The sequence below is a fragment of the Vitis vinifera genome, chromosome 12 (genome assembly GCF_030704535.1).
Source record: "Vitis vinifera cultivar Pinot Noir 40024 chromosome 12, ASM3070453v1".
NCBI lineage: Eukaryota > Viridiplantae > Streptophyta > Magnoliopsida > Vitales > Vitaceae > Vitis > Vitis vinifera.
This window is the reverse complement of record NC_081816.1, coordinates 2,258,687-2,282,838: the sequence shown is the minus strand read 5'-3', so window position 1 is coordinate 2,282,838 and position 24,152 is coordinate 2,258,687. Positions and strand designations below refer to the sequence as shown.

Here is a 24,152-nt window from a genome sequence, read left to right as displayed (position 1 = left end):
AGGTGGGCAAATTCTTCATTAAGGAGAAGTTGGATGATAAGATTGTGGAATTGCCTAAAATTCGATCAGAAGATCAATTGGCTGATATCCTCACCAAAGCTGTCTCAAGACAAGTGTTCTCAAAATTTTTACACAAGTTGGGCATGTGTGACATTTATGCACCAACTTGAGGGGGAGTGTTGAGATATTAGGAATGTTTTCCTTGTATCATTCTTTCCTTATATCATTCCTTTCCTTGTATCATTATTTCCTTATATCATTCCTTTCTTGTATCATTCTTTCTCATTCTTAGAATGGTGATTACCCTCTATATATACTTTGTACATGAATGAATAAAAGGAAGAATGAGAAAATAAAAAATAAAAAAACCTCGTTCATCAATTTGAAGAGGGCATGTGAAATAAAATTTTTATGTTGATGCAATGTCTTATATATCATGTTTAAGGAGTGTTGTCTCATTTGCATATGACTTGCATTGAATAACTTGTTTGGGAGAATGTTGGTACATCCATTGTTGCTTGTGATTTGCATGTTCGTTTGTTGGATTGAATAAGATCAATCCATAAAGGAAAAACAGGGGAATTGTGACCTCTAATTGTTTTAAAAAAACACCTCTGTTTCACCTTCCATCACCTATTGCAAACCGGCAAACCGGCAGACTGGGCACTGATCATGGCTCTTCACCCAGGGAATAATGCATTCCTCATGGAAAATATGGTTGCATGGGGTGACAAGCACCTCCTCTATCTCGAAATCTTCCAAGCAAATGGCACACCTCTCACGACCTTCATTCTGCTCATTGATATAATTTTTGGGATTTTCTCTGTAGTACAATCTCATTACAATCCTCTTTGGCTTAGGAATATAAAATTCTTTCCTTAGCTTCTTGAAGGCCTTGTTCTGCTCATTGTGAGTAAATCTGGACTGCTCTTGATGTGTAGGAACCTGTCTAGTTCTTTGGCCAGCAAGGCTTGGATAGGATTCTGAGACAAGCTGTCTCGACCTGAGGCTCAACCCTCTCGCAATATCATCATCTAATACAAGAATTTGATGTGGTGTACGAGGTTGTGCTGGTAAACTGAAATCCAAATATGTAGCAGATCAGGAATTACCAAAAGATAAAAAGAAAACAGAAAAAAAAAAAACTTTGTATGTAATGTGATGAGATGAACAGACAGAAAGTCACAATAATAAAGAAATTATGGTGTTATAACTACTTGATGTATTCATCATCAATCACCAAGGCCACGACCGGGTACTATTGATATGGTGCTACATAAGGTTGTAGAGCATGTGACCGAAAACCAAGTCGGGTGTGGAATGAAAATCACAAGAAGCTTCCCGTCATCTAATGCCTGCTAAAGATTTGATCATCCTAGGATTTTAAGAAATTATTTCCTATCAAAATGGCCCTATGGATTGAAGGAAAATCTGTAATACATTACCTTGTTAAGCGGAGGCCGTTTAATCTGATGGCCTCGTCTATTGCCCTCAGTGTATCCTGTTTTCAATACTCTTTTATCAGAAAATATTCACATTACAGGGATAATATATGATGATGGTTGTTGTTTGCTGTACTTGGTTTACATGGAAGCAGTTCTGAGAAATTTCCATTAGATAGGTAAAAGAGTCGACACTTACAGAAGAAGAAGGATAAAAGTCTTGTTCAGTAGTATTGGAGTTTCCCAGCATCCTTCTAGTAGTGCGGTTCATGGCTTCTCCTTTCTCCTAAGTATTCTGAAAGTCGATTTCCTTGCAATGAGAAACTATGGTGGCTCTAGGTATTGTGTTTGATATGCATATATAGTTAATATTCCCTTCTGTTTGTAAGTGTTGAAATTCACTCTGAACAATTTCTTTCTCCATGTCCCATTTTTATTGCTCTCTGGTGTTCATTGATCTTTATATAAAGTATGGTTCCATTCCCATTTAGAAGATGCCCTTGCTGAGTGGCTGAGGCTTATAAGAAAAAGATTGAATGGAAGTCAAGAAAGGAATCCAGTTCTTCCACTCTGCTTTGTCTGTACTAATGGTTAATGGCAACATGGAAGTCGCAATACCTTCACATTGAAAACTGCGATAAAGTTATGCCGTCATGAATTACAAAGTTTGATAAGATTCGTCAAATAGTACAAATACACATTTTTCATATGTTTGGGTTGAATATAATTACGTTTGAATTAAATTTGTATTGATCCATATAATTTGACTCGTTTAAAATTTGATTTTGAATAAATAGGTCAATTGAGTTGTAAATATGTGAAGTTATGAAACTAATGATATCGAGACTCAAACAAAGTCAAACTCAGACCTAATTAAATTTGTATTGGTCCATATAATTTGACTTGTTTAAAGTTTGATTTTGAATAAATAGGTCAATTGAGTTGTAAATATGTTAAGTTATGAAACTAATGATATCAACTCAAACTAAGTCAAACTCAGACCTAATTAATAAATAGTATCTAAATATTAAATGGATTAAATAAGTTATATGATGTACTACCTTTTTAATAATTAGATCGTACTTAGATTTATGTACGTGAATGCCAACACGAATTACCATCCTTACACGCCATGATTCTTCCAAGGAACATGGTGTGTAATATTTTCTACAAATTGAAAAATATTTCAAAATATATGCCACTTTCTTTTATCAATGGCAGTGAATATCTTCTGATTTGATCCTTTTTTTTTTGTGAGACATGTACAATGTTTTGCAGTGTTCTCAAAATTTGATAGACAGCAACAAAATCAAGGAAATAATTGATGTGATTAGGAAATAAAGAATCTTATTTTCAATATTCAATACACTTTACCAACAAAATATGCTCAGTTATATTCCAAAGGCTATACACTTTTTTCCTGGAGCTCACTGGGCCATGCTTAGGCTGAAAGATTTTGTGGGGCAGGGAAAAAAATAAAATTCTTCATTGAACTCTTATTTTTCAATTATGTCTTTTTGATAACCCATTTCTGAGTGCCCTGAAAAATAAGGGACCAAGGGATTTCATTTCCATTCAATTTTCAAGTTCCTTCAGCTCGATTGGAAGAGCACAATTAGCTAAGGTTTCCTAACTACTGAAAACAAAAACCAGCATCCAGAATCCAGATGAAGATGAAAACAAAGTAATTATGTGTATGAAACAAGCTAAAAATCATCAGGTATTTCATTCCCCAGTGAACACAGATTCATAAAGCAAGAAAACAATTCATCTTGCACCCACAGGAAAGGCAAGCTGTTCACTTGATCCACGATCATTTGTAAGTTCTGCAAGCAACTTCTCCAGAGGTTTGATGGACACTGGGATCCTTCTTCCTGTCGTCATGCCTTCCTCATGAACTGAGAAGAAGGGTGTACCTGCCCATTGGTCCACATTCCAAAAGTTACAAACGGTAAGAATTAGCAAAAATAATAAATAAATAAACACTTGAGCCACTAAACTCAAGAGCAGAAAAAATGTTTGATTCGGGTTTAGATACCCAGTGCTCAAAATTTCTTTATTTCAAGCCATTGATAAAACTTCTCAGCAAAAGATTATTTGCTCATTGTTGCAGACAAGCAGAAGTTCCAGAATATGGAGCCCATGGACATGAAAGCTACACGGGCTTGAAGCGGCACCACCCTGTAGATGTGTTGAATAGAATTAACAAAAAAGATGTTACTCTAAAGGTTTCCGATTAACTGCACTACTCATCTGTTAAAAAGAGGTAAAATAAAAATAAAAAATAAATATTTAAGAGAGAGAGAAGTAACTTCATGGCACCAAAAAAAGGTTTTCTCAAATGAACCAAAACAAACACATGCAAGCAACAATTCCTTTCTAGAAGTTGCAATAAAGATGGAGGTTTGAAGATCATGGTGTTTAATTATATTTTATTAAGAGGTCTCATCATTCCAATGTTGAACCATGATTTGATGTTGAAGGATTTGTCTCTAAGATTGCATGAGAGAAGATTTGTGTGCCTTTGTGGTCCAGCATTTAAGGGGATAATACCTGTATTTTGAACACATGATGATGCTCTTACTGAAAATCTCTGTTGCAAGCCTTCATGAGGTTGTTCTTATTCATAATTTTTCTTCCCAGTGTTTCCATTCCATTCTGTTTAAATTTGTCTCTAATACATTCATCAAGGACTAAGGATGTTTCACCATGAGCAAGTTCATCATTTAAGTGTCAATTTCTACAATCTACTATAAAAAAATATATATATATTAATAGAAATGCAAAATGAATCCCCATGCTCCTAAAAAAGTGGCAAAAAAGAGTTTTCATACATATGAAAAGAAACCTTTCACAAAACCTTAATGAAATAGATGAACCAACATTCATATGGAGCAGAAAAAGCTAACAAAATGTCTCCGTGAAATTGTCCAAGCAATCTCACCTTCATGCTTAGGTTTAGTATATCTATATTCATGCAAATAATAAAGGGGTCTAGATTGCTTGAGGAAGGGTATCTAACCATGTGATGAAAACTTAACTCCCTTCACTGTTTCAGCCTCTCACCAAGTTTAATTATACAACACAAATACGTTGGTATTAGCATGGTGCATAAGTTTTAAATTTTATTTTCAATGCTAACGTCAATCACTTGCAAAAATGGGACTTATTAGTGAAATAACGTATATGTAAACCTATTCATAGGTTTCACCATGTTTATGTGAGGTTCTTAACTATAAGAGGTCAACAATGTGAGATGTGAGGTATCAAGAGTTTGAGAGAGAGCAGAGCAAACTGAAAATTGAGAGGGAATTGAAGAGGGTAGTAATACAAGAGAATTCTAGGAGAGTGGGAATTTCTTCATTCTTTTGTTTGGTTAGAAATCAAGCCCTTTCATAGAGCTTAAAAATAGTAACTTCTACATTAATCATTTCACGATGATATGGAATGCTCTAGAGATGGGACATGTCATTTCATGATGCACTTCTATTTTAGGCTTACACATGGGCTCATTATATGGAGAAAATAAATATCAGTGAGATTTGCATTCATAATCTCTCATAAATCAAGAATCTAATGCCATGTTAAGCTACAAAGGCTCATAGGGCAAGTCAATTGGTAGCTTACCATGGTATCAACACTTTTGCTTATGGGAGATCATGAGTTTGAACCACATGGATGTTTATTTACCTCATTTTTTGACTCCATATGCAAACTCAAAGATGGCTTTCTATGAAGCGAGGTGTTAGAGTTTTAGCCTAATAAGTCAACTTGATATATATTGTTGGCTCATTATCTAATAACCTAAAATTTAGTGTCAAATGGGTAGCTTTTCCCATACGATATTATAAATGTTGTTTCCTTGTTCTCATCACCAACAATCTGCTCAAGATTGCTCAAAGTTGGCAAGGTGGCAACTAAATACAATGGTTGTGGTCATTCCAAACTCAAAGAGTTGTGCTAATTGTAAGACTTACCCTAAAACCATATGGCACAAGCTAAGGACATCCATATTGGGCAATGTGGATAGTATGATTACTTTCTTTTTCCTAGTAAAATTTATCCCAAACTATTTCAAAGTAAACTTGAGGGATAGATCTGTAGTTTCATCATTTTTGAAGGCACCAAGTAAGTTTAGCATACCAAGGATCATTATAATTTGTTAATGATTCATTTGGATTTCAAAAATTGTAAGGGAACATACAAAAAAGGTAAAAAAGGAAAAGAAAGAAAAAGAGAAGAAAATAAAATTACTCTATTTTACTCCTTTTCTAAATAGATGATAACGAACAATTTGAAAATGTTTTAGTTTTCAAATAATTTTCATCATATTTTACTGTCCTTCATATTTGTCATTACAAAACAAATAAGAGAATTTCAAATTTCCATCTATTTTTAACACTTTTAATAGTACCTTTTTATGTCCAAATAGATCCTCAATACATCAATTCAAAATGGAAAAATTGAGAAAATTTACCAAAAGTTCAATGCACTGACAGGGATCCAGAACTTATATCCTGCACAGGAATCAAAATTAGAATGTCAAAACTCCATAAAAAATCAACCAAATCTAAATCCTGCACAGGAATCAAAATTAGAAAACTTAAACTACATGAAATATCAATCCATATTGTCAAGCTAAACAGATTTCTAAAAAGAGGTGTTTACCAGTAATTAGTGTGGGAATGGCATCTTTCTGGTACTTATTTGGAAGCTCTGAGAACTTTCCTAGCCATATATTGTTCCATGCAAAAACAATAGCAACAACAGATGGACCAAGCACTATTTGGTTTAATAAGACCTGAAAGGGAGTGAATTTTAAGGTATTGTTTAAAGAATCTGGGTTTTCCCTTTTCAGGGTTGTCATTGTGAAAGAAAAAATAAATTGAAATGAAAATAAAAAGAAAAAAATACCTTCAGCAACAGGTTCTCCACAGTTTGCTTTGGCAAAGCATGATCAAGATACTGATACCATGCATAAGAACCAGGGCCATAAAGAAGAAACCCATAAGAAGCCATCCGGAGGGCTCGGAGCCAATCATGGTTTGAACAGAGCATCCACATGATATCCTGAGAGAAGCATTTTGGTCAAAGAAGAAACCCATATTTAGATAAAAAGAGAATGTTACAAAAAAGAATCTTGAGAATGACATGAATGCATTGAGAAGGTTGTCGCAAGGAATCAATTCCCTGTCTTACTATCAAAAAGACAACACAACATGATAAAAGTAAAAAATATTAACAAAATAGAAAAGAAAAAGTACAAACTGAGATTTGCATCCAACAACTTCAACTGCACAATAGCAAGAAATACAAAACTCAAATGCCATTACCTAGCGTGGCCCATTCCTGAGTTATTGCACCAAGGGGCCCTTCCCCAATCTCAGAGCTCAAGTCTGCATATGCACTCTTGACAACCCAAGATTTTGAACACTGAATCAGTCAGAGGTCCTTTCTTTTACTACTAAAGAAAGAACTTATATATGTTTGTATCACATAGTTCTAACAATTCCAGCAACCAGAAACGCATCAATGTGCTCAGTTGATTAGGGCAAATGTCAGAATGTGTGGTAGAGGCACACGGTCCTGGGTTCAATTTTTTATGCTGGTTGAATGTACAAATTACCCAGTGCTGGTTGTGGCAGACACAATCAGCGCATCCTGAGGTTTATGTTCCCAAGGAGAGTCCAAAGGCCTCACCCCAAGGTTAGGGGTTGAATGCACCCCAAGGTTTGGTCCCCATGGAGAGCCCAAAAGCTGAAAAAAAGGCAGCAGCAATAGGATAAACCTTCAATTTTCCCGATGTCCTGGTGCAATATATGAGAAGCTATTCACTCTCAGAATGATGGAATCAAAACTTCCCATGCCCCACCCTGGGTTTACATATTGTTGCCTGACCCTGGGCTTACATATTGTTGATTTGATAGTCTGTATCAAATGTTCAATATTTTCAGAGAGAAACGTTAAAAAGGTACAACCAAGTTCCTGAGAGCCATTTCATAGTTCTCATAATCCTCTCATGTGTGAAAATTCTGCATACAAATGCAAATTATGGCCTTTCCAAATCAAGCCAGGCAGCTAAACTGTAGAACCAAAAGGAATCCACCAACCAGACCTTGTCACAGTCCTGATGGTTTAGAAGCTGTCTATTATGGCTTTCATATCTAATTTGCAACTGAAACATTTCTAATTATCCAAGTTATCACTTTCACTAGCATTTGGTATAGTTGTTAGTAGCATAATTGTTGTAGTATGTGGCTCATATTGAGGGAAAGATGTATATGGAGAAAAAAGGGCAAATGCCAGGGTAGAGCAGAGTGGAACAACAACATTTGCCATTCAAGTTTGTATTTTTATTGTTAAAGGCGAATGATAGATTGGTACGGTTCAGGGATATTTTTGAGGTTTCATTCCATAAGAGTTAGTATAAATACCCTTTTATGCAACCCTAATTTTATATATAGTGAAAGTCTTCTTCCTTGTTCAGTGGTCCTAGGCAATCCGCCAAACCATGTGTTTTTTTTTTTCTCTAATTTCTTCACCACGAATCGTTGCACGAAGATCAACAATAATCTACAAATCTAAATATGTTCTCTTGATGAGAAAACTGGGAAAATAAGGGGCATTTCGAATCTCATTTCTCTTATTAGGCACATTTAAGAGGATGCCTTTGATTCAATGAATGCAAAAAACTTAAGGTCAAAAACTTCAATTTCTAGACATTTCCTACATTTCCCGGTAACCAAAGAGAGCAAAGCTTCTCCTGTTTGTTTGATGAGAAAACAATAGAAAATAAGAGAGCTGCTGAATCGTACGAGTAATGATACAGTGACAGTGTTTGATTCACTAAAATTGAAAATTTTATGATTCAGAACAACAATTTCTCTCCCCTTTACTACATTTTCCCAGGAATCAAACATACCATAAAAATAATAATGAGGAAGAATTTCGGTACTAGCAGTGAAAATTTTCAGAACTTCAACTTCATAATATTTCCTACATTTTCTCGCCAACCAAACAGACCACAAGCAGCAGGCACTACGAATGACATACTGACCTTGGAAAAACCAGAATCAGAAAGAGCATTTCTCTTTCTATAGCGTTCGCTGAGTTGAGCGATGGTGTCTCCGGCGAAAGCAAGAGAACCGGCGGTCAGGGCTTGTTTCAGAGGGAACCGGTAACCACCTCCGCCGTTGGTTCGATCTACTGAATCAGAAGGTTTCGAACTTCTTCTTCTCCCCTGCCGTTTTTGAGATTCAAATGGACGCCACCACAAGCCGCCGTGGCCTCCACCGGCGCCCCCAAAAAGTGAACCCATTTTCAGGCGAAAACCACACAAAATGGAGCGTTGTCACAGACATTAAATAGTCCAATCAATATACACACGTCATCATCTGGATTGACACTTTCCGATAAGTCCTAAAATTATTTGATTTCGGAATAAAAACAAATCCAAAAACAAATTCTTAGGCACTGTTTGGCGATTTTCGAAAATCATTTCATGTAAATCAATTTTTTATAACAATTTTTAAAATTTATTCTTTATTATTTTGTAAAACAAAACCATGTTTGAAAATATGAATGTTTTTAACCTATATTTTAAAAATAATTTTTATATATAATACTTATTTTTAGTCATTTTGTGTACACGTATGATTATTTTTCAAAATAGTACTTAAAATATAAATAAAATTAATTAAAAGATGTCCTTTGAAGTCATTTTAATTTTTATTTTTAAGAAACAAGGCTTTTTTTAAAATAATTTTAAAATTTTTTTTTTAAACTATCCTTTAATTTTTGTAAAATAAAAATTTGTTTAAAAACGTAAAATATTTTTAATATTTTTAAAAATAAATTTTATCTCTAGTGTTTTATTTGTAATCATTTTACATGTTTGTATAATTATTTTTTAAAACAATCCTTAAAAAATAATAAATAAATAAACTAAAAGATGTTTTCCGAAAGCACTCTATTTTTTGTTCTTAAAAACAAAAAATATGAAATGTTTTTATGGAATAGAAAAATGAAAATAATTTTTTATTATCAAACGTATTTTCTTGTTTTTTTTATTAAGGAAAAGAAAAGTGTTTTTGAAAACAGTTACCACGAGTTAAGATAATTATTTTAAAAATAAAAATAAAAATAAAATATTAAAAATATTTATCAACTTAAATTTTAAATATATAGTTCTACTTTTTTGTAACCAAGTCTTTGACTATCTATTAAGTTGAAGTATGTAAGTTTAAGTAAAAATACACCAAAATAATTTAATAAAAAATTTTGAGAAAAATTAAAAAATTCAATCTTATACTTTCACTTGTATTTCTTTAAACTTATCTTTTTAAATAAGAACTTTACACTATGGATAATGTCAAATAAATCTTTTTATAAGATTTTCTTATATAAATAAATAAATACAACAATGTGAAAACATGAAAGCAAATTGTAGATATTCAAACATATCAAATAAAAACTTTTAGTGTATTAATGATCCTATTGCTATGAGATTTATGGAAACTCAACTGCATTTCTAGTGTCAATTTGCTTCACAAATATAAGAATTATTTAAATTGAAATTAGAATTTTCTATTATTTAAAATAAAATAAATCAATAAATAAGAAAACATGTTTGTAATGAGAAAACAAAAAATAGTGTTATATTCTTAACAATAGAACATATATATTTTTAGATAATATCTTCTAGTGGTTTTCATTTTGTTTAATATTATTTTTAAAAAATATTATTATAAATATGGAGAATGATTGAAAATAAAACATAAGAAAGGGAAATTAAGTAATATCCAATTTAGTGGGGCAAGAGGCTCCCCATAAGGTAGGTGTGGGACCTTGCATCCATCGAGGTATAAATCTATTTCTCGTCTAGGTATTAGATAAACAAAGGGTTATTTGGGTAACGTCCCTATTCATTATGCAAGTAATAAATGTTCCAAACCATTATGTCTGGAGCAATCATGAATATAAACATTTGATTTTAAGCCTAAAAGTTGTTATTGGTAAGGCTAATTATGGGTCCATTTAAAACGTTAAAGAGACACATAAAACATTACAACTATGCTAGAATAAAAGGCCATCAAACATTAATTTCAGATATAAACTAAGCTCTCTAAAAAAGTTATATCTTGTTTCTTCCAAAAACTAACTTAATTTTCGGAGGGGCATACTGAAAAAAACCATCTGAACATACCTTGTTGCAGGTATGCTCGTTGTTTTCTTGAAGAAGTTAATTGGAAAAAACATTATTGGTCACGTACCAACAGTAGGGAACAATATTTTGCTAATTCGAGTGTTTGACAAATCAACCCATATCATTATTATACACAAAGACTTATTCATTTTGGTTTGGACACCTAATCTTTCTCTTATATCATGTATTCATTAAAGCCTACGATTACCAAGAGTCTCATTTAGTGCTTTCAAACTTAGTCCTTCAATCACTGTCGGACGCTCACATTGTGTTGTTGACATATATGATTTAGTTACACTTGTTGAAACTTGTGAGTATAGTAAATTAAAAGAATGAATTTATGTAAATGTCTTACAAAGAAAAATTATTTTTAAAACATGTTTTAAAATATAAAAAAGAGGTCAATAATATTTTGAATTCCTAAATAGACTTTTGTTTTACAAAAAATTATTCTCAAAAACTAATTTGAAAAATACTTCCTAAATATAACATAGAGATATTTGGTTAAAAGACTTCCACAATGTCTAAAGTTGTATAGGCTATTAGTTGTTATTCTAACCCAAAACAAATCAATTAAACCTAATTGTCTAAAGTTGTATAGGCTATTAGTTGTTATTCTAACCCAAAACAAATCAATTAAACCTAATTGTGTGGATTGGAAGAGAAGTAGATATATAGTTTTCACTACAAAGCGACTCAAATGGGTTAGTCTTGATCTAGCGCCTAAGCCAACTTCATGACCTCCTCCCTTAGAGGAAAATGATGCATATCAAAAGAGGAAGAGGGATGATGAGATGGCAAAGTGTAATACCTTGGGGTCACTCAAAAGTATGTTGCAACAACACTAGTCCTATGCCACTGCATTTGACATCCTTTACAACTTGCATGAGATTTTGAAGGACAAGGAACAAGTTAACTGACAGGCCACCTTGAAAACTATCATGAATATATTTTAAGAATTTTTTTAAAAATAAATCAATAAACAATAATAACATTATTAAAATTTCAAAATTACCCCCATTAAGTCTTTTTCTCTCCGACCAACTAATCCATTTGTTTTTGTTTTTTTGGACCTTGAAATGACAAGTGAAGATAACTTCATGATTGTTAACAAATTAACACACGATTAATGAATGTGACATATTCTTTTCATTTTTTTCTTTCTTTTACCAACAATGCCCATTTTTTTAATATGTTAGTTACACATTGCTATAAAATCTTTTTAATTTCATTTTTTTTCACTTTTCATTTTTTCATATTAATTATTTATAGACGCTTTAAAATAATAATAAATAAATAAATAATTAATTAATTAATGAGAAAAATTAATATAAAAAAATATATAAGGAACAAAATTAGAGGTTTAGAACATAAGATTTTTATATATTCATGCTAAATAAAATATTTATTTATTTGATAAATCTCATCATACATATATATATATATATATATATATATATATATATTAAATAGAACCATCTTTATTATATTATTTAATTTTTTATTTTTAAATTTTTTAATTTTTCATGTGAAAATTGGAACTAATTATCATGATTTTTAATTTTTTGCTTATGATTCTTACTTAATTGTAATTAATTTTTTTCTTAATTAAAATATTTAATATTTTTAATTCAAGAAGATAAACTTGGTTGTGGTTCTAACATTTTGCTTTGTTAAAATTTTTAATTTTTAATTTATATATAAAAAAAAAAACTATATTTAGTCATTTATGTTAAATTAATAAACACAACTTTTGGAAAAGATGGTAAAATTAGTAAAATACCACTTTGAGTGGTATTTTTAACATACTTTAGTATTACTTTTTGTACCATCTTTTCTTACCGTTGAGTTGATCAATATGCAAGTATTTTAATTTTGAATAAAATTAATATAAATGACTATGTACAATTTTTTTTATGAAAAATATACTTTATTTTTTATTTTATATAAATAAAAAATTTTAATAAAGCAAAATATTGAAACTACAATCAAGTTTTGTCTTTTTTAATTAAAAATATTAAACATTTTATGGAAGAAAAAAATTAAAACCGGGTCCTAAATCTCTATATTTGTCCATCATATATTTATTTTTATATTAAATTTATTCCCACTAAATATTTATTATATATTATCATTTTATGTTTAAAATTTCAATAAATAATTAAAATCCTAAATATGCAAAATAAAATACAAAAAAAAAATTGAAAACACATCCTAAAGCCAACACATTAAAAAAAAATCAAAACAAAAAGAAGATAGAAATATTATAAAGAAGGGGAGAAAAAAAAACAATAGATGTAGTATAGTTGATTGTCAAGTGTCAAAGTTTTATTTATTCATTTATTTATTAAATAATAATAATAATAATAATAATAATAATAATAATAATAATAATGACAAGCTTTTTAATTTGTTGTGTCAAAGTTAAAAAAAACTTATCCGTGCAGGGTAATTTTGGAATATTGATGATTTTCAAGGTTATTTTCCTAAACTTTTCAAAAATTATTTATTTATTTATTTATTAATGGCACGGGTAATCATGATTCTCCCAATAACGAAATGGAATAAAAAAAAATTCTGCATTGATTACGAATATGCAGTAGAATATATTCCAAAGATGTATAAAAAATCATTATAGCTAAGGAGGTAAATCCTCTTTAAATGTGTTAAACGGAAAGGTGTGGGCTTTTTAAAACTTGTACGACTATTTAAAAAAAAGGGAGAATTGTGTTTTGGGTCCAATTGGGCCCAAAAATTAACAAATGGTCCATATATGTTACAGAATTAAGCCCAACACCCAGACTAAGTCTCAAAATTGATAAGAAGGCTATACAATTTATAATATGCCGAAAATGCCCTTTGCTGGCTAATGTAAAAACAAAAACAAAATCCACGTTGGATTTGCAATTCGTTTTCCCCAAAATTGAGCGGTGTTTTCACATTCGTAAGTGTTTCCCTCATTAGGGCCCAAAGAATGCCCTAATCCTCTCTTCATCTCGAGTTTGCCAACCATCCGATTAAAAACAAAATTGACGTTGGATTTCCATTTCGTTTTTCCCAAAATTGAGAGGCGTTTTCACATTCCTGAGTGTTCCCTCGTTTCCGCCCAAAGAATGCCCTAATCCTATCTTCATCTGGAGTTTCCCGGCCATCCGATTTTAGGTGTAGACGGTGGAGTTTTTCATCTCTGTCAATCCATTGGTGTCGACGATCACCACCGGATTTGGGTTCCGTGGCGAAGTAGTTGATAGTTGAGGTTAGTAGGTTCAACAATTTCAGTTTATGCTTCATTTCGGCTATCCCGACCATTTCATTTCAGCCCAAATACATTGCCCTAATTTATCTGGTGATTTCAGTGTGCCATTAATCCCCACCGTGGGTGTCGTCTCGTGCTGAGCATTGAGGAGGGAGCTTCTCTGACCATCAGGTAAAGTAGTATTTTTTTTTAAGCTTAAAGCTTAAACCCCGTAACTGGCTCTAAGACATGGCGTGGGTTATGGTGTTTTTAAGACATGGCTCACAGTTTGAAATAGTGAGGATCCTCATGGGCTAATTGCATTTGCATGTCGTGGTATCAAAAAAGTTTTTGTTTAGATAATTATGTTTGTGTTCGATTTACATGATTGATAGCCTTGACATGGAAAAATCACTTCTTTTTATTAAATTGTGACGTCATCATGATTCACTTGTTTCTCCATCAATATGAGAACCCTCGATTGCCATTCATGATAATTGTGATGATGAAGACGACATAAAAATATATTTTGATTTTCCTTGCATTTTACTTGTTTCACTTATATTTGTTTGGTTTTGCATTGCATATTGAATTGAAAAGTTAGTTTTATAGGTGCAATTTTATTTAATATATGATAAGTAAATGCAAATAGATTTTCTTGTTGCAAACATATTTTTCGTCATTTTGTTCAAATTATCTCATTGAGCATTATATTTACTTCCTCGTGTGGCAGTCTAGTTTAGTACGCTAATTCGCTTGTTACCTATTTTCGAAAAAAACCCAAGTTCTTTGAACGCTATAGTATGAGATATTGTGGGATACCTAGTATGTGTAGATAGATTATCATTTCGAACTTCATGAAATATGTAAGTAGACCTGCATGATGCCACATACATTGGACACTTTATGTCTATGACTTGCATATGGGTGTGTTGACCCGCCCATATGCACTCTTTTAGTTGTATTTATGTGGAATTGCTCCAAGTGTATAAGGCCAATGTACTAAATGTACAAGGGTGTACAAGGGTGTGTATCTTAAGGTATTTCAAGTGATTTTGAAGAACTTAGTCATCAACATTTTTCACTCGTCGTGAACATTCCTCACATATATCGGTTGACAACACACTCCTTCCACGTATATTATTTTATTTGTACAATGTTAGTTCATTGTTTTAGCTCCCCCACATTACTTAGGCGTAGGAACCAAAATGAGGGTTAAGTTTTTCCTCATTTTCCCTTATCCACGATAATGGAAACATTGTTGCCCCACCCATATGCACTTGTTCGGTCGTCCCTTTGGTGGATTGCATAACTGTACAAGCCATTTACACTAACTGTACAATCCAAAAGTGCTAACTGTACAAGTGTGTACAACCCTACCTACATTGAAGGATTTCAACTTTTTTTGAAAAAAATTCGTTGATGGTGGTGTTTACTTATTGTTGGTAAGTGTTATGACAAACAATTTCTGTCTCCCTCTATTTGCCTTGTTATCTTGGGTAACAACACATAATTTCAATAGGCCAGTTTGTTGCCTTTATGAAAAACTCTCATTTGATGTTGATGTGAGGACAAATATCTTTGAGGTATCTAATTCAACAACTTCATGCAAAATCAGATAGTTAATTCACATTCTATGGCTTTAGAGGTTTATTTTCTCTTAATTTTCATCCTTCCAATATTCTTAAATTATGAGTATGTTCACTTCTTTTGTTTGTAAGACGGATTTATGACTCTGCATCAATGGAAAATTATGTGTACAGTATGGAGTAACGGATAATAGGAGAACTTAAACGAGTACATGAGGGTGTCGAATTGCACCTTTTCCTTTTCGTTTTTAGATGAAGCAAATAAATGATCTTTTATCCTTGAACTAATTGTTTTTCCCTTTATGTGTGCAGGTGGGTTGATTCTTGAAGTGGGAGCTTTGTCACGATTAATACAAATACTTCAAAATAAGAGGCTTAACATTAGATGAAAGATGAGAAGAGAAAAACAGAGAAGTCTAGATGATCAAGATAGTTTATTTTATAGAAAGTCAATCTATGTTAAGAGTTGGATAATAAGATGCCAACCTTCTTTTAAGTTTTTGCATTGTAACTATTTTCATCAAATAATATCATATACGTTTCGGGACATGTAATTATGCATTTCATTCCAATTAAAATTCCAATGTATTGAACTTAAATTTTGGTTATTTCCCAGTTTATCAGCACATGTTTCTTGTTTTTAAATTTTGTTTTTCCTCCGTTTATATTGGTTGTTGGACAAATAATGGCTCATTCTCATTTCATGTCGTTCTCCAAGTTTGCTGAAGAATTTCTTTACTTGATAATTTTATTAAGTCATTAAATACATTAATCATGTTTGTTAAGATAATTTCATAGCCCATATTTTTAATATTAAATTCATTTCATTAATTATTTACTATTTATATCTCTATATCATTGCTCATAATTAATTTAATTCCCTTGTCAATTTAATTAATTAATTATGAGCTACCCGTAGATGGTCAACCGGGGATGGATCCGGTCGACCGGTTACCATTGACCGGTCGACATCCGGTCAACGATATTCATAGCAAGCAGAAATGGCAACAACCGATCGACCGGTTATCATAGACCGGTCTATGACCAGTCAACGGCCGGACGATGATCGGTCGACTACCGGTCGAGGCTAAGTATGTGCTGCCAGGTCTCTGTCCATGAAATAAATACCGGGCGACTGGATATCAGTTTGCAGTCGCGAACTGCTCGCCGATTCTGGCAGAAACCAATATAACACATCCATAAGCATCTTCTTCCCTGTTGAAATGAACTGTTGGACTCTCAGAAGCCGAACGTGCTCCGATCGGGTACGGGTGAACTAAAATAGTTAGTTAACAAATAATGTTGGTGAAACGGGTATGAAACTGGTCAACCTTTCTATAGTATCGGCTGAGTTTGACATTTATCTTTATTACTCTTTAATTAGTAACTGCTTTATTACATATTCATAATTAAAGTTTTGCAAACATATAGTACTACACAATATTGACTATAAAAATTATGTAATAAATATGAAGGTGTACATATAAAATGATATAGAGATATAAATAGTAAATAATTAATGAAGGTGTACAATATTGAAGGACAGTTGCTCTTGCAATCGAAATTGTAGAGCAAAAATTCAAGTCTTTTTCTTGGCAAATTTTCGGAACGATACACCAACGCATATAATTAATGTCGACGACGTGGTCAGGATTGTGTGTTCCATGTCTGGAACTTAACGTCCTTAAAGAAATCTCCTCATCAACACCATCAAGATTGGTTATCGCCACTTCGACTGCGCTGTTGATTACTAGAATGAAGTAGAAGTTAGGGAGTTACTTGCGGCAGTATTTCAGACTGGGCTTGTCAAGATGGAAGACCTTTTCATTACCACCAAGCTCAGGAATTCAGATTGTGGACATGTTATAGAGGCTTGCAAAGCCAGTCTGAAGAAGCTCCAATTATACTATCTGGATCTATTCCTTGTTCACTTTCCCATTGCCACTAAACATACTGGTGTGAGCATAACTGGGAGTGGTTTGGATGAGATAGACTACATGCTATAGAAGAGCTTTCATGATAAGGTAACGCAGATTTGCAGGGTTCTATCACAACCACAGGTTTAGATGTATTCTGCAACAATCTCGTGTGAGTTTGAGAAGGTGGCAAACTCGATAGCAAAGGATATAATTGTTATCTGCGTGAGAAAGTCAAACAAGCTAAATAGAGTTCGAAGTAGCTAGTCATCTGAGTGAAGACAAAGCAAAAGAAATAAAAGCTCTCTGGCACACTAACTAGCAAGCTATGGGAAAAGTGCCCATGTAAACCAAATGATAGTCCAAAGCCCTACAACTCATCTTCATCCTAGTGATGATTGTCCCTACTAACTTCCAGCAGCCTTACTTGGCAAGGATGGTGAGAATCAGCGTTTTAAATAGTGTCGTAAAGGGCATGTATAATGCAGAGCAGCAGTTGGGAATGAGAGGAAGAAGGAAGAAATGTTGTAGAGAAGGGCAAGTGTAGGGAAAAATAGGGCAAACTTTCTCAAAGAAGATGATACAGTGAGACTTTTGGCTCATGAAGATCGATCTGGCGGAGAGAAAATGAGGAGCGCAGACAGCAGAAGACTCTCTTTGGTCACGGTGCTACTGAAAATTGGTTGAGGTCTTTCACTATTGATTCGAATGCGAATGGGGACCCAGATGCAATGATTTTGGTGAAGGACTAAGATTTTATGAACCCAGTTCTATTATGTTCGAAAGACCGATATCTGCTGGCGCTTTTGGGATGCGCTTGGATGATACATCACCCGAACCCCTCAAAGAGTAATCAAGTTGAGGCCACAGCCCAGTTGTAGGTCAGGAGTTTGCCATTGTTACAATTCCAAACTCTAGTGAAACTGTTGTTGTAATGAGAAAATCATAGAGTTTGAGGGTTGCTACCATGGCCATGCTAATTTGTTCCTTGTCGAGATAGGCAGAGGAGTTACAACCTGGGGACCCACTCTTGTATAGTATGCAGAGTTATTAGACCATACGTCACCTTCTATTTCCTCATCCCTCATTTTGAAAATAATCTTCCTAAACACCATCTTGTAAATAACTTTTCAAATATTGATTTCCAAATAATTTCAACTCCCCCATCTTTCGTCCTTAGAGCTCCTTTAGACTCCAAAATCAATTTTTTTAATAAAATTTTGCTGCCACTTTTATTTTTGGTACGCAATTTTCATACTTCCTTTGTTCTTAAAATGTTTTGAAATAAGCAAGACTCAATTCTGTAATTTCAAGTGATGGAATTTATAGAATTGATTCATGTAAAAGTGAAATGGGCTTTGGTGGGAAACCCGACATCCGAATTTTAAAAATGAATTTGAATGAATTGAATTGTGATATTTGATTTCATACTCGATTTAGTAGCATACGTGCTATATTTTATATTCATTAATTGTGCACTAATCTCATGTCTTGATAACGCATTGTGGCTCGTGGCCCAGGTAGCATCCATTCCCATTTTGGTCATTATTTATACATATTTTGATTCTCATATGTGCATGATTGATTTGAGTACCTATCGATTTTCTTATTGATTGCCACGTCAACTTCATTTTATTAGTAGAGACTTGACTTTGGAGACTTAAAGGGGTGCTACGGTTTATACCGTACCTTCCCAATAAGTAACCTAACCCCCGAGTCCGATCCAGTTTTTCATAGACCACTTTTTCCAAAACAAGAAGTCACACTTAGAGTTTTTTTTCTTATTTTGTTTACCATTTAAAAATAAAACAAAAATAAGTGACGACTCCAAATCATTTTCTAATGAATAAAACCATTTTTCAAATAAAAATCGAGCTCGTCATCGAGTGAAAATGCATGAGTCGAAATACGGGGTCCACAAAAAGCTTCTCTATTACGAATGGAACCTCCACTCTTGAATTCGTAATAGAGCTGCGGATGATTGGACTCTATCTGATGAGCAAATCAGTGAGTTATAGGCAAAATTGAAAGCAAACCTTCCGTCAAATTTGAATCCGACATACTGGCCGTCAGCTTCATCCCATCATGCAACCATTGATCCACAACCAAAGAGTCAGTTGGATGATGGAAAGACTCCCACACGACAGAGTTTTCTGTGTTGAAGAGCATAGTTTTAGTCTTAAGTTCAAGCCTGAAACATTCTTTCCAGATGTGTCTGTGGACCAGATCAAATCTTCTTGTTCAGTGAGTTCCAGAGTAGCATTAAGTTTGAGCGGACTATTTCTATTAGCAGACCACACAGGTCGAGGGTAGTCTTCATCTTGGAAGATGAAGACTGCAAAGAGACATGAATTGCTCTCAAAGTGGCAGCAGAAGCCACATAAGAGACCCGAGCCACTGGTTTGTAGATCGATGCACCACCATACATTTTTATTGACTGGACTTTTAAGTTATATGATACTTGGAAGTAGAAGAATGACAATCTCCTTTAAGTTATATGAAAAATAATTATCACCTTTAATTGTTTGTTGTGTTGAGATATGTTTTTTAGGGGGTGCAACTCAAGGTTGACTTGAGTCAATCCGAATTATTATTATTATTTTTAATACAGTTTGAATTAAGTTTTTTTTCATCTAAACTCAATTTTTTATATTTTATCCTAAAAAAAAACTATTAAATTATATTATTTCATATATTTTTTATTTTTTAAAAAATATATAAATTTATATTTATTATATTGTTGCTATCTTAAAATTTTATTTTATTTATTATTTAAATTTTTATATGAATAAATTTTATTTTTTAAAAAACATAAATAAATTTTGAATTATATAATTTGATTAATAAAAATTTAACCTAAATATAATTTGAATAATTTAAATTTAACCTAAATTTAAAAAAATGAAATTGGGTTTAACTCATACCAAATGAGTCAAAATTGCGATGTCAATTCCAATGTTTTCAGAACCGGACCGGTCATTGAACCGGAAAAGTTACCGGTTCACGGTTCACCGGTCGAACCGGTGGTCGAATCGCGGTCGAACCTGTGACGTCATAAATATGTAATTTATATATTATTAAAATTAAAAATAATTATAAAAATTTTAAAATATATATGAATATATCAAATTAATATTTTAAATTTTATTAAATGAAATGTATATAATATTTAAATGTGAATATATTAAAAATGAAAATTTTAACTAATTTTATAAATTTTAAAATATTATATTATTTTTATTTAATATTATAAAAAAATTTAAAATCTAATATATATTATTTTGTTTGGCAAATCTAATATAAAATCGCTTGTAGCCGAGTGGTGTCAAGTTCACAGCTTCAAATCCTCTAGGCTGAAGTTGTTAGCTTTCTTTTCATTAATATTTGTTTGCAATCCCACATCGAGAGAAATAAGGGTGCAAAGGATGCCTATAAAAGGTATCCTTGTTGAAAGCAACAACACCATCCCATCTTGTGGGCTCAAAGATTTAGCCCACTTAAAATGAGTGGGGTGTATGGGCTTTGTCACTAAGACATGGCCAGTATGGTTTTTTGCCATGGCCCAGTATGGTATTTTATTAAGCTTTTATTCAATAAGGTCTTATGTTTGCAAAATGATGGGCCAATTTGAACCATTCGGTTAAATTAAAACCGTCCAGTTCATCGGTCCAACCACTGGTTTAGGCGGTTCGTGACCGGTTCAATGTCTAAACAGTCTAATAGGGTAAATCGGACCGGATTGGAGACCGGTCGATGGTTGAACCGGTTGGAGACCGGTCCGATTTTTAAAACATTGGTCAATTCATCATTTTTATTTATTTATTTATTTTTCCACTTGGAACAGTTAGTCAAGACATTGAATGAAGTGGGGCCAAAGGGAGTAATGGCCTTGGAGAATGCAGCTGTCAGTCGTCTTTGCAATGACCTTGTTTACTTTGACTAAAGCTCATTGAATTCAAAAGGGAGCAGGTGAAAATGAAAATTTTCAAATTTTCAGTTACAACCAAATAAAGACTAAATAAAATTTCATAAAAGCATCACACTTTAATTAGAGTTACAGCTAGGTAGGTTGACGTTTACCTAGGTCCTGATAAGGCTGATGGCATAATTGGAGTAGCAGCAGCAGCAACCTTGTGAGCAATGCCCCTAGCTAATGGTGAAAACGAAAAATTGTAATCCAGGTCACCTTCAATATCAACCAAACCCTCCAAAGCCTTCACCACCACGGACATGGAAGGTCTCTTGGCATAATCATTTTGTAGGCACCATGCAGCAACCTTCATCAGCTCCAAAACATCTGCTCCATGTCTCTGCATATCCTCACTGTTTTTATCAACCATATCCAACACTTGTCCCTCATTTGCCTTCCTTCTGAAAATACCGAGTAAATGCATATCTTCTTCAGGTTGAGATCGGTCTACATTTCTTCGTCCACACAGAATTTCTAACAACACAACGCCAAAGCTGTAGACGTCCACTTTTTCTGTGATAACTGAGCTCAACCATTCGGGAGCCAAGTAACCCGGGGTCCCCCTCATTGTTGTTACTACTTGGCTTTGGTCCTTGTCAATCAGTTTTGACAGTCCGAAATCGGAAACTTTTGCATTCAAGTGTTCATCCAAAAGGATGTTTTGGGGTTTGATATCCAAGTGAAATATCTTCTGCCTGCATTCTTCATGGAGATAGGCTAGTCCCTTCGCTATGTCAAGGATGATCTTTCTTCTGGATTCCCAACCAAGAGAAAGATGTTGGTTTTTGTGGAAGATCCATTTATCCAAGGACCCATTACACATGTACTCATAGACTAAGAGCCTATGTGATTTTTCGGCGCAAAATCCAATCAGTCTTACCAAATTGACATGGTGAATGCTGCCTATCGTCTCAACTTCAGCTGAGAATGATTTCTTTACTTGAGCTAAACCTTCAAGATGCTTCACTGCGACTTTGACACCATTGCCCAAAGTGCCTTCATAGACAGACCCGAATCCTCCTTCCCCAATCTTGCAACTAAAGTTTTGTGTTGTAGATTTCAAGTCTTGGAAGGAGAATCTAGTGGGCATTCCTGATACCTGATCTAGGTAATCCTCCTCAAATTCAATAGAATCCTTTTTCTTTCTGAAAAGAAAGAAGCAAGTGGTCATAAAAATAAAGACACCAAAGAAAGCTGCAAGACTTGATACGAGTATAACTCTAGCATGTCCTTTTTTCTTCTGAATTGTGTTTCCAATATCAATAGGAGAAATCGCCACTTTAAGGAACGTGAATGACTTAATATCACCCCGATCAGTGGTCATCAATGAAAAGACCTCAGATAGAAGGCAGCAATCCCCATGTAAAGGATCGTCTGTATATTGAAAAAGAGCAGCTTTGCATGAACAGTTGTTCAAACAGGCCTGCTTGCAATTTTCTACATTTGTACTGCTAATGTCAGAACTGAAGGCAAAGTAACCTACGTGTTGAAGCTCAAGCAGTTGATGATATTGAGAAGAGCCACAAGCAATGGGTTTAGTTGCATAGCATCCATGACTGGGTAGGTTGTCATCTACTGACCTGAAATAGTTTGTTCCATCAGGAGATGGTGGGGGACAGCTACACCGTCTTTCTTCGCAAATACCATATTTCCCGCACACCAGCGGGTATTGACAATCATCTACATCACTTAGATGATTTGGAAATGATAACCAGTCAGTCAGAAGATCAGCCACCTCCCAGTCAGATTCTTTCCACCCGTAGGCTCTCAAATGACCATCCGGCCCCAGTTTGATGAACTGAGCAGACAAGTCTATAGGAATGGAAATCGTTGAATCTGGATAGTTTGGGTCAGCACCATGTATGAACCCATCGAGGCTTTCATTCCCGAGTAAGATATAATTTTGTTTTGTTTTACCTTTTGTGTCTGTATCCGAGCCCTCAAGACGATAATAGAATTGAGGAGGATTGGACTCTACATAAGCTACCAGAGCTTCATTAGTAACGGAAAGTGATAACATACCTTCAGTCCAGTTATCTGTGGCTAAGCTGGCTGTAAGCTTCTTCCCTGAAACCATCTTTTGGCCCTGAAGTAGAGCATCGGTGGGGTGGTCAAAAGACTGCCAAACCGTAGCATTGTTTGTGTCAAAGAGGACAACATCTCCGGCTTCAGTCAATTTTAAGCCTGAAACACTCTTTCCTGTTGTGTTTGTGGACCAAACAAATTTTCCATCAGCATCCTTCAAGATCAAGTCTCCTCCTCCAGCTAGCTGTAAAGTAGCATTTACCCGGACAAGATTGTTCCGATTAGCAGACCACACTAGTCTTGGATACCCTATAAGAAGGGAACTGTAGAAACTGTAGGGGTGGTAGATGACAACAGCCAAGAGGCATTCATTTCTTGAATTGCGGCAGTAGAATCCAAAGCAGAACCCTGCACCTTCGCTTTCGATGTCAAGAATGGGCAGCACAGTGACTGCCTCATCCGAGTAATATATAATTTCTTGATGAACGTTAATCCATGAATTGGAAAGACGTGCAATATTAGGATAATCGTCCGAATCTTGGGTAGCACCACGAAAGAGAGAGATGAGAGCGAGGAGGGAAAGAACAGCAACATAACAAGACTCCAATCCATGCCAGGCCATTGCTTTTCCGGATAATTAAGAAGCTGGATTTAGATTTCCACCCACACAACATTGAAGGAAAGGAACAAGAGATTAAGAAAATGGACGAAGTTGCAAACAACACGGTGGAATTTAAAGGTCAAGTCAAGCTACAATAATGATATGAAAC

At 33.9% G+C, this 24,152-nt stretch overlaps 3 protein-coding genes across 4 annotated transcripts; all 3 read right to left on the bottom strand.

The window, feature by feature from the left end:
- Positions 1-431: 431 nt before the first annotated feature.
- On the bottom strand, positions 432-1,877 carry LOC104880832 (putative RING-H2 finger protein ATL71). The gene is made up of 3 exons (XM_010658767.3): positions 1,642-1,877; positions 1,446-1,501; positions 432-1,078 (listed from the first exon to the last, which is right to left on the bottom strand). Exons 1-3 carry the CDS (start codon positions 1,711-1,713, stop codon positions 634-636), a joined length of 573 nt encoding a protein of 190 aa, XP_010657069.1. The 5' UTR covers positions 1,714-1,877; the 3' UTR covers positions 432-633.
- Positions 1,878-2,970: 1,093 nt separating this feature from the next.
- Positions 2,971-8,818, bottom strand: LOC100254085 (uncharacterized). 2 transcript variants are annotated; one of them, XM_002277565.4, is made up of 6 exons: positions 8,500-8,818; positions 6,357-6,512; positions 6,111-6,243; positions 5,920-5,959; positions 3,481-3,623; positions 2,971-3,358 (listed from the first exon to the last, which is right to left on the bottom strand). In XM_002277565.4, the coding sequence occupies exons 1-5, from the start codon at positions 8,758-8,760 to the stop codon at positions 3,536-3,538; spliced, it is 678 nt and encodes a 225-aa protein (XP_002277601.1). In that variant the 5' UTR covers positions 8,761-8,818; the 3' UTR covers positions 2,971-3,358; positions 3,481-3,535. The 2 variants fall into 2 exon arrangements, with proteins under 2 accessions (XP_002277601.1, XP_059597217.1); XM_059741234.1 differs by having other exon boundaries at positions 3,481-3,620; positions 8,500-8,794.
- Positions 8,819-21,292: 12,474 nt separating this feature from the next.
- On the bottom strand, positions 21,293-24,065 carry LOC100243833 (G-type lectin S-receptor-like serine/threonine-protein kinase SD2-5). Its single transcript, XM_002277607.4, has one exon. It carries the CDS (start codon positions 24,002-24,004, stop codon positions 21,464-21,466), a length of 2,541 nt encoding a protein of 846 aa, XP_002277643.1. The 5' UTR covers positions 24,005-24,065; the 3' UTR covers positions 21,293-21,463.
- Between the last annotated feature and the right edge of the window lie 87 nt (positions 24,066-24,152).